Source organism: Arvicanthis niloticus, chromosome 4 (genome assembly GCF_011762505.2).
Source record: "Arvicanthis niloticus isolate mArvNil1 chromosome 4, mArvNil1.pat.X, whole genome shotgun sequence".
Classification (NCBI taxonomy): domain Eukaryota; kingdom Metazoa; phylum Chordata; class Mammalia; order Rodentia; family Muridae; genus Arvicanthis; species Arvicanthis niloticus.
The window spans coordinates 69,592,368-69,603,633 of NC_047661.1; the positions used below are offsets into that span (position 1 = coordinate 69,592,368).

Below are 11,266 nucleotides of genomic sequence, written 5' to 3' on the forward strand. Positions count from 1 at the left end.
GTTTCTCCAGAGGATCCTCACCTATCTCCTCTATGAACACTTGTACCCACTACACCCACACAATTAAAAAAAAAAAAGCTTAAAAACAAAAATAATAAATCTTTAAAACAAAACAAGAAGCTGGTGGTGGCACACACCTTTAACCCCATCACTAGGGACATAAAGTCAGGCATATCTTTGAGTTCAAGGCCAGCCTGGCCTACAGAGTCATTTCCAAGACTACAAGGACACCCAAGACTATACATAGAGACCCTGTCTCAGAAAAACAAAACAACAACAGAAGAAGCTCCAAAGAATAGAGAATGAGTGTCTGGTCTTTTTCATTTCTTTAATACATCTTGAAATCACAGACTTTTTATTTTCATGTTTACAACAAAGAAATAACTGTACTGTATGTAACCACATAGAAGTCACTAGTCTTGTCTGTTCAGAACCTAGGGTGAAGTGGATAATGCTCTCAATCACATTAATTAATTGGCTTATTTATTTATTTACTTGCTCATTTATTTACTTTTGTGTGTGCACACATGTGAGTCTGAAGGTCAGAGGACAACTTGCAGGAGTTTTCTCCTTCTACCGTGCGGGTTGTCAGGCTGTCAAGTTACCCACTGAGCCATCTTGCCAGCCCTGCTGCCTGCCAGTCTTTTATATGAGCTTTGTAGTTTCATGTACTTTATGTGCGCATGTGTGATCCTTTGTGAGTAACACGTGCACGTAGTGTTCGGTGAAACCCAGAGAGAGCCAATACCCTCTTCTAATCTTCTCAAGTGCCTGGATGCAGGCTGAATACTCAATATACATGAAATAAATGAATATAAAATAAACTTTGAACAGAAAAATAAACTAAACTAAGACACCAATAGCACAAGACTTGTTGAAGAAAAAGACTAAAGAAATTGGGTTAAATTTATATATTTATTTTTAAAATTCACTTGTGGGGGACACATGCAAACCATGGTGCATGTACCACAGAGTGCACAAGGAGGCCATGAGGTGACTTGCAAGGATCAGGTCTCTCCCTTTACAGGTGGGTCCTGGGAATTGAACTCAGGTATTCGGGCTTGGCAGCTGAGCCATCTTTCTGGGCTGATAGTTCTTTTGCTTTTTGTTGTTCTTTGCTTGTTGGTTTTGTGGGTTTGTTTGTTTGTTTGTTTGTTTGTTTTTGAGACAGGGTCTCTATGTAGCCCTGGATATCATAGAACTTGCTATGTAGACTAGGCTGACCTCAAACTCACAGAGATCTACCTGCTTCTCCCTCTCAAACTGTGGGGTTAAAGGTGTGCGCCACTCTGCCCAGCTTGTTTTGCAAACAAGGTTTCACTTTATATAGATAGCTAGCATGGAACTAACTATGGAGAACAGGCTGACCTTGAACTTGCAGTGATCCCCCTGCCTCTGCCTCTTGAGTGTTGGTGTGTCACTGCCAGCCAAAGTTAGATATTTTAAGTTCCATTTGTCTTAAAATTTTCATAGTATGCTTTGATTTTATTTTGTGACAGGGTCACATGTAATTCATGCTGGCTTCAAACTAGCTATGCAGCTGAAAATAAGCTTGATCTCCTGATGCCCTGCCTCCACGTTATAGTGCTGAAGTACAGGTGTGCCGGGACTCCTGGTGCCACTCTTTTTGTTTATTCTTCTCCTGAGGATTGACTTTAATCCCTTGAGTAAGCCAGTCTATCGTTGAGCTGTATTCCTAGGCCTCTTTGTGTGTGTATGAGTGTGTGTCTGTCTGTCTGTCTGTCTGTGTACATGATTGTGTAGTGTGTGACTGTGTGCAAGCAGTCCTCCTAGATTTCTATCTGTGTAAAGGCCAACAATATCATTCTTGCTTGCTTTCTACCTTTTTTTTTTTTTTTTAATTAGGCTATTCAATTATTTGGTGTGTAGTGAGAAATCCTTTAAAGGATTTGTTTGATTATCATATCCAAAAGGCCTCCTCTGGAATTTGAATAATTCTGACACATTTGGTTCAGCATGACAGATGTCAAGGGTCTACACACAAATAACTCACTGATGTTTCCTCAAAGGTTCTTACCTTACGGATCGGGAATCACCCAGGGGTCCTAAACCCTAGTCCCTCTGTGGAAAAGGTGCAGGTGCGCTTCATCTGTGCCCATCCTGCCAGCATGTCGGTGACACCGATGTACAAAGTGCCAGCTGGCACCCAGCCATGTCCTCTGCCACAGTACAACAAGCAACTGGTAAGTGCAGACTGTGCTCCTAATACACATGACACTGTTGTTTAATATCACAGGGGATGGGGATCTCTGCTGGTTTCAATCCACAAGGGCAAATGAAGCAGGGGCAACAGGGTGTGTGTATGGGAGGAGGGTCAGTAGGGTGATTTGGAATCCCTGTGGGTATGAACAGTAATAACAATACACTGGGACCAGCTTTGGGGAGACAGATCAACTTTACTTTGGGTAAATCAAGAGTTATATAGTTTTGGAGAACTATATAACTTTTCTGTTTGCTTTTTACCACCAGTTTTCATGGTACATTTACAGGAGAAGTAATTTTTCTGATTTAGCTATAATGCTAACAATAGATCTGATAGGGGAGATGTTAGTAAAACCTGTTAGAGGCTGTTCTGAGAGAGGGTCAACTGTCTACAGCCACAATTCTCTAGTATAGTAAACATTTATGTCAGGGTAGGAAAGGTGGTTGGCAGAAAGATAAGGTACCGAGATACCACATCAACATTGGGGAAGCATTCCAGGAATTTCAGGTGCCAGATGAACTGGTTCTTATCTTTCTTACTGGGAGAAAGGAAGCAAACCTGTAGTCTAACCAAGGCTACGTGACATTCCATAGATAGGGTGTGGAGTCTGGCTTTAAGAAGAGGAAGCCTTGCTAACCAAGGGAGTCTGCCATTTTACACTGAGCTCAGGGCTATCCTGTAATGTCAGACTTCCACCTTTGCAGCAGGATTTTCCAACAGTCTCAGATGGTTTCAGGATAAGAGATCTGAAATACAGCTCTGTCCATCAAAGTGAGTGGCACTGTTGTGTTTGGAGAGAATTGTAGCTGCAGACAGTTGACCCTCTCTCAGAATAGCCTCTAAGTGGTTTTACTAACATCTCCCCACCAGATCTATTGTTAGCATTATAGCTTAAGTCAGAAAAATTACCTCTCCTGCAAATGTACCATGAAGACTGGTGGTAATTAAAGCCAGGCATGGTGTCACAGGTAATCCCTCTCTAGGCGAACCAGACTGGCCTCAAACTTACAATCTTCCTACCTCAGCCTCCTAAGTGTTGGGATTACAGGTGTGTACTACTGCCTCCCCACCCCTGCCTTTCATAGTCTCTTTGTAGATGAGGAAGACCCTGTAACTTTATCCTATATGTTTAGTGCAGGCATTTTCTCCAGTGAGAGTCCCTCCTCCCAAATGACTCTAGCTTGTGTCCAGTTGACATAAAGCTAGCCAGCCCAGGGACTAAGTGTCCATACACTCAACACAAACACAGCAACTGAAACACTGAAGGTGCCCCTTACCACAGCTTCCACATATATCTGTCAGACACTGAGGGTCATGAAGGCTCTAGAGACCAGCATCTAACAGAGATTCTTGCCTGCCCATGCTTTCTATCCAAGCAATATAAATGAATCCTCAGCCAGAGATTGGTGAGTGTGATCTGTAATGGCCAACAGTGATAGCCAACTTAAAGGATCTACCATTTCAGAAGAGAGACACCTTTGGGCAGGTCTGTGAAAGAGCTTTCAGACAACAACAAATGGTCAAAGAACAAATTACCAAGTAAATTAGAAAAGATTCTGATGGCATAAAAAGACATAGTAGCAGGAAGAGCTGAGTGCTTACATCTTGAGCTGCAAGCAGGAGACGGAGTGGGAACACTGGAGATGGCCCCAGTCTTTAGAAACTTCAAAGCCCACCTCAGCTCCCAGTGACACCTTCTCCAACAAGGCCATATCTTCTAATCTTTCCCAAACAGTTCTACCAACTGGGAACCTAGTGATAGACCAATCTAAGGCTTCCTCAGAAGCCCTGATAAAAGGACAAAGAGAACTTTAGTTCTGTGTCCCTGTCCATGAGCAGACTTGGCAAGGCCAGTCTAGAGCCGGGGCCAGTGTCTCCAAAGTGTCAAGGCTACAATGTCTAGGCACCGGACACTTCGGACTCTTCCCCCTCAATTGTGGTTATCAGTCCCAAGGCAGCTGTGTTCTCTTTGCCAACATTGTCTGACTCAGCTCTCTGCTGACCTTGGCTATTCTCCCGGCCCAGCAAAGATTATATGATGCTGAGCTTATTATTTTAAGATTTATTTATTTTTATTTTATGTACATTGGTGTTTCACTTGTATGCATGTCCGTATGTGGATGCCAGACTCCCTGGAATTGGAATTATGGACAGTTGTGAGCTGCCCTGTGGGTGCTGGGAATTGAACCTCTGGGAGAACAGCCAGTGCTCTTAGCTGAGCCATCTCTCCAGCTCCAATCTGTGCTTCTTAATAAACTTGCTTGGCTAAATCATCAGCTTGTGCAAGATTTCTGGGTCCCAGTTTACAGGTTTTGTTTGGTTTTGTTTTGAGTCAGAGTTTCAGGGTATCTCTAGCTATCCTGGAACTAGCTCTATAGACCAGGCTGGCCTCAAACTCAGGCTTCATAGATGGCATAGGAGTGGGTGTTCAGACCAATCCCAATCATAGCTTTGCTTCCAGCCGGAGTCCCACCACAGTGCTTTCGATCATTCAAGGCCTTGCTCCTTAGCACAGTCGTTGCAGCCCCCCACTGGAGGGGTGCTTCCTCCTTCTGACCCATCAGAAATGCTTCACTGAGGTTTGCAATTACAAAAGTCTTGTATAAACTGTTTCAAACAGCCTTAGCTGAAAATGGAGAGGTCAGGACACCTGGGAGTTCAAGGCCAGCCTGGCTAAATGAGAATATGTCAAAAAAAAAAAAAAAAAAAAAACAAAAAACAAAACCAAACAAACAAACAACCAAAGAGCTGGCAAGAGGCCTAGCACTTGCCTCCAAGTCTGACAATCTGAATTTGATCAACAGGATCCACATGGTAGATGGAGAGAACCAACTCCTGCAAGCTGTCCTCTGACCCCACATGCATGCCACTGAATGCATGCTTGCGCGCGTGCGCGCGCGCGCACACACACACGCACACACACGCACACACACGCACATACACGCACACACACGAGAGAGAGAGAGAGAGAGAGAGAGAGAGAGACAGAGACAGAGACAGAGACAGAGAGACAGACAGAGAGACAGAGAGACAGAGAGACAGAGAGACAGAGAGACAGAGAGAGAGGGAAAAGTATTTTTTATTCTCCTGTAGTAATTGTTATCATGGAAGGCTTACTGCCTCAGCCTGCTAACCTAGGCCTAGTCCTGGAAACTTCTAGCCTCCATACAATCTAATCTAGGCCTAGCATGTTTTCAGTCTCTGAGACTTACTACTGAATAAGCTCACCCAGTCTTTCTGAGATCTGGTTAGAGTTGAGTTGATTCAACTCAACTGTTCTGACTCAAACTCCTCTCCAAGCTGACTGATTCAATCTGGCTTCTCTCTTGCCCTCTGACTTTTTGCCCTTTTTGGCCTCATACTGACTCTGGCAATGTGTTCTAATCTTCTGGCTCCTTCTCATTCTCTGGCGCGTTCTGATTTTTTCCTGTGTCTAGCTTATTTTCTCTCTGCAGCCTGTGTCTGTATCACCGTCCCAGTAAAACTGCCTCCTCTTTTCTCTCTGCACTGCTCTCCCTTAAGCCGCCTCTCCTTCCTGTCTCTTCTTCTGAGATGGGCAGATCCTATCTCTGATTCATTCTGACAAATCTTTGTCTGATTCATCAATTTGTCTGGCACTAAATTAGACATCACTTTCAAACATGGGTGCTTCCTTCTACAAACTAACTTTATCTTCATTGTTTGGGGTTAAAGTGTGTGCTAAAGGCTGAGCCACATAACTAGAAGCAGGTTTGTTTGTTTTAGTAAATAACACAATCTCAGGGTTCATAATGTGATCAAATATCCTGTAGCAGAGAGAGAAGATGAGAAAAAGGGAGAGGGAGATGGAGAGAAGTGGGGGGAAGGGAAATGTAAAACTTTGTTACTTTGGACTGGACATTTATAAGCCATGGCAATTAGCTACAGTCTGTGACTTGTCTCAAAACTTTTAGAAGCATAAGGGTAGACCAGCTGGCTGTTACACTAAGAATCTTGTTGTTCTAGACAGCCCAAGAAGGAAGAGAATTGGGGCAGTGCTGGTGCTTGCCTTTAATCCTAGCACTGGAGAGGCAGAGACAGAGGCAGGCAGATCTCTGTGAGTTCAAGACCAGCCTGGTCTACAGAATAAGTTCCAGGACAGTCAAAGCTACACAAAGAAATCCTATCTATTAAAAAAAAAAAAAAAAAAAAAAAGGGAAAAGAGACCTAAGTTTTATAAGCCAGGTGGTGGTGGTGGTACATGACTTGAATCCCAACACTAGGAGGCAGATACAGACAAATCTCTGTGTTTGAGGCCAACTTGGTCTACAGAGCAAGTCCCAGGACAGCCAGGGCTATACAGAAAAACCCTGTCTCAAAACCCTGTCACCCTCCCCCCATGAGGTGTTGGAGAGGTGGATAAGTGGTTAAGAATTCTTGCTGTTCATTCAGAGGACCTTAGTTCAGTTCCTGAACCCATATCAGACAGCTTACAACCACTTGTAACTCCAGCTCCAGAAGAGCCAGTGACCACGCCTATCCTAATTAGGGTTTCTATCATTTCGAAGAGACCATGACCAAGGCAACTCTTTTCCCCCCTTCCCTTCTCCCTCTTGCTCTGCCCCCACCCCTCACTCCAGCCCAAAGGTTTTTATTTATTTATTATATATAAGTACACTATACCTGTCTTCAGACACCCATAAGAGGACATAGGATGATTGTGAGCCCATGTGGTTGCTGGGATTTGAACTCATGACCTCCAGAAGATCAGTAGTGCCATCTCACCAGCCCCCAAGGCAACTCTTATAAAGGAAAATGCTTCATTGGGACTGGCTTACAGTTCAGAGGTTTAGTCCATTGTCATCGTGGTAGGAATCCTGGAAGTATACAGGAAGCCATGGTGCTGGAGAAAGGGCTGAGAGCTCTACATTTTGATCCACAGGCAACAGGAGACTGTGTGACCTAAAAGCCCGCCTCCACACTGACACACTTCCTCCTACAAGGCCACACCTCCTAATAGTGCCACTCCCTATGGGCCAAGCATTCAAACACAGAGTCTATGGGGACCAAACCTATTCAAAAGAACACAGCTTTTCTTTTTTTTTTTTTTTTTTTTTTTTTTGGTTTTTCGAGACAGGGTTTTTCTGTGTAGCCCTGGCTGTCCTGGAACTCACTCTGTAGACCAGGCTGGCCTCGAACTCAGAAATCCGCCTGCCTCTGCCTCCCAAGTGCTGGGATTAAAGGCGTGCGCCACCACCGCCCAGCGAACACAGCTTTTCTAACCTCAGTGAGTACCTGCACACATGTGCCCGGGCATTCACATGGACCTATACACATGCACAAAGGCAAAAAACAAAACTAAAAAAATTTTTTTCTTAAGTGTAATATTATTGTTTTGCTTGTTTACATAGAAAAATGTTCTCTCCAGGCGGTGTTGGCGCACGCCTTTAGTCCCAGCACTTGGGAGGCAGAGACAGGTGGATTTCTGAGTTCGAGGCCAGCCTGGTCTACAGAGTGAGTTCCAGGACAGCTAGGGCTACTCAGAGAAACCCTGTGTCAAAAAAAAAAAAAAAAAAAAAAAAAACCAAAAACAAAAAAAAAAAAAAAAAAACAAAAAAAAAAAAAGAAAAAAAGAAAGAAAAATTTTATCTCTTAGGAAATATTTTTTGGGGAGTTAAAGTGCCATGATAGCTACATCATTCAGAAACAAAATGCAATAAATAAAAAAACATGCCCCAGCCCCCTGAAAATGAGGAAGAAAGAGAAGAGAAAGGAAAAAACACGTAACACCACATGTTGTCAACTGCTGACCAGGCACAGTTAGAAACTATCAAAATGGAAAGAGGAGAGGAGACAGAAATCCTCTCTTCAAAGATAGCTTGTCAGCCCTAAGGCTATTGAATTTTTTAGAAGTAAATTATTGTATGCATCCATGTAGTGTGTGTGTTCACATGGTTGCCATGGTGTGTGGCAGTCAGAGGACGACTTTGTGAAGTTGGTTCTCTCTTTTCACCTTTATGTGAGTTCCAGTGATAGAATCCAGGATTTTGTGGCAAGGGCCTTTACCTGCTGGGCTGACCTGATGACCCCTAATTTTTTATGACCTTTTATTTTCATGCAGATTCCTGTGTCCAGCTTGAGGGACTCAGTCCTAGAACTGGCAGTCTTTGATCAGCATGGGAGGAAGTTTGACAATTTCAGCTCATTGATGCTAGAGTGGAAATCTTCCAACGAGACGCTAGCGCATTTTGAAGATTCTAAGTCAGTGGAGATGGTAGCCAGAGATGATGGCAGTGGGCAGACCCAACTGCATGGTACCGTACACAGCCTGCAGATGCCTCAGGGCATTACTAAATGGTTCACGCTGCTTCCTTAGGAGCCACTGTTTCATTCTAAATTTTATCATGTTGCCTTTCATCTTTGATATTTGTGCATATGTATAGAAAAACACAGAGGTAGAATTGACAGTGTTGTCCAGTGATCGAACATATGTAGAGCTTGTGTGAGATCCTGCGTTCTATCCCCAGTGCCAAGAAATCAAGAGGGGGCTGGTAGAAAGGGAGAAAAAAAGAAGAGGGGTCATTTGGGAGCCGGATCGCTTAGCATGTGTAAAAACATACATGGGTTTGATCCTCAGCACCTCATAAACAAGGCGTAATAGAATCCCAGAAGCCAGGAGGTCAGAACAGGGGGATCAAGAGTTATGGCCGGCCGGGCGGTGGTGGCGCACACCTTTAATCCCAGCCCTTGGGAGGCAGAGGCAGGCGGATTTCTGAGTTCGAGGCCAGCCTGGTCTACAGAGTGAGTTCCAGGACAGCCAGGACTACACAGAGAAACCCTGTCTCAAAAAAACAAACAAGCAAACAAAAAAGAAAACCCTGGCTCAAAATTACAAAGCTATGAAATAAAATACAAAGTTAATCTGAGGGAGCTGTGGACATAGCTCAGTGGTACAGCACTCGCCTCTAATGTTACATAAGCACTCCAACCGGGAGCGGTCCCCACAGCTCCCAGTAACTCCCATCATTAAACATGACAGGATCTCTCTTTCCCCTTACTCTCTCTATATATACCCTGTTCTTTTGGCTTTTCCTCATCTTCATTGAACTAAAAGCTGTCTCTAGGGAATCTAGGAATGTCATGTCTTTCTTTACTCCGGGCTGAAGTAAATATTCTGAGTCTCCTGTGGGAGCACATGCTGCAATGGGGCTCAGAAGGCATAGTCTTTAATGTAGTACTCAGGAGACAGATGCAGTCTCTGTGAGTTTGAGGTCAGCCAAGGTTATCCAATGAGAACCCTGTCTCAAAGAAGAGAGAAGAGGAGGGGAGGGGAGGGGAGGGGAGGGGAGGGGAGGGGAGGGGGAGAGAGGGGAGGAGAGGAGAGGAAGAAAGAAAAAGAGGTACAGCAAAGTTGACTCAGCAGGTAAAGGAGCCTGCTATTACAATGGTGACCTGAGTTCAAAGACCAGTATGTTGAGAAGAGAGACCTAACCCCACACACATGCGCTGGGGACTCAGTGGGCCCAGATTAGGGTGCTGTTTCTCCCCATGGGCCTGAGCATAAGCTGTGCTTCCCGCCAAGCAGAGTGCTGGCTTTCCAGAGCAGCATGCAGCTCTTGGGAGAACCGAAGCCTGTGTTTCTGTCAGTGGCAGTTTGAGTTCAAAGTCTTCCCAGGAGCTGTAGTCCAGCTGGTCCCAAGAAGTGGTGGCTTCAAATCCACATTTTTGGGAGGGTTGTGCCTCTCTATGCTGTAACTTGTCTCAGATTATTTTAGTTTGATTCCTGACATAAGGTGTGCCAAAATGTAATACAACTAATTTAAACTAATCCCTGACGAGTTTACAAACAAAGGAGACTCAGATTATGGTTGTTTTATTTGGCCTTGACAATTACTGGCTGTAACCCCTAATCTACTGTTCTAACTGCTAGCCTGGATACTTCCCCAGCAGTTTACCCCAAGCAGATACTTGCTGCTTCTCCTGGCCACGTGCTCATGGTCCATCTCCCCTCATATCGGCTTCCTCCTCTCTTTTCAATCTTCCTCCTTCCTCCCTGGTCTCTCCTCTCTCCTCTCTCTTCCCCACTCCCAACCAGGTAACTCAAAACCCACCTGCCTCTAACCCCTCCAGTGACTGGCTGTAGCCAATTTTATTTAACCATTAGTTTTAAGTGAAGGAACAAGGTTTGTACAACAAAAGCTGGTATCCGTGAGAATTCACTCATAGATGTAGACCTTGGGTAGAGAATTTAGCGTTACAGTGCATAGCGACAGATCAAACCCCACCACCCCACCACATGCACACATTTTAAATTAAAAATAATAAATAATGCTCCATATTAATTTCTTGAGTGACTGATTGCCATGTATATAAAGATAAGTAAAGCTAAGCAAAGGTCCCGGGTGCTGAGAGATGCCTCAGTGGTTAAGAGTACTGGTACTCTTCCAGAAGACCCTGGTTCAATTCCCAACACCCACATGGCAGCTCACAGCTGCCTGTAACTCCAGTTCCAGGGCTTCTGATAGCCTCACACAGACATACATGCAGGGAAAATATCAATGCACATAAAATAGAAATAAGTTATATAAAAAAGTAAAGGCCCCAAAAGACTGTTATTGTTATTTGTAAATTGAAATTTTATACACAAAAAATGTCCCCATATATTTGCTTTCATCCCATTTTTTGATTTATAGGCCATTACAGGAAGAAAGAATTTTAGGTTTTGCCTGGCCTAATTTCACAAGGACCTAAGAGGTCCTTGGCTTGGAGTCATATAGCAGGTTCAGTACAAACCCAATGTTCTGTTTTTTTGTGTGTATTTCTCCCCTTTCAGCATTTTTTCCCAATAAAATGTCATTTGGAGGACCCTGAAACAAACATTAGTTTTCTGGAGTCTGGTTTGCAGTGGGCACACCTGTTTTGACACAGTGTTTTCCTGCTTTAGGCCATCAGATCCTTAAGGTGCATCAGATAAAGGGGACTGTGCTCATTGGAGTCAATTTTGCTGGTTATTCAGGGAAGAAAAGCCCAAAAGTGAGTGGAAATTATGATTAAGGAATATAGATTAGGGCCTGGCATGGGAGC

At 44.0% G+C, this 11,266-nt stretch overlaps 1 protein-coding gene across 1 annotated transcript in view; it reads left to right on the top strand.

Annotated features, from left to right (window-relative positions):
* Positions 1-11,266, top strand: part of Nup210l (nucleoporin 210 like) — a 107,761-nt gene that overhangs the window by 51,342 nt on the left and 45,153 nt on the right. Inside the window, exons 16-18 of the mRNA XM_034499743.2 lie at positions 2,031-2,204; positions 8,304-8,496; positions 11,127-11,215. Coding sequence (XP_034355634.1) covers positions 2,031-2,204; positions 8,304-8,496; positions 11,127-11,215 — 456 coding nt within the window. The remainder of the gene's footprint in view (positions 1-2,030; positions 2,205-8,303; positions 8,497-11,126; positions 11,216-11,266) is intronic.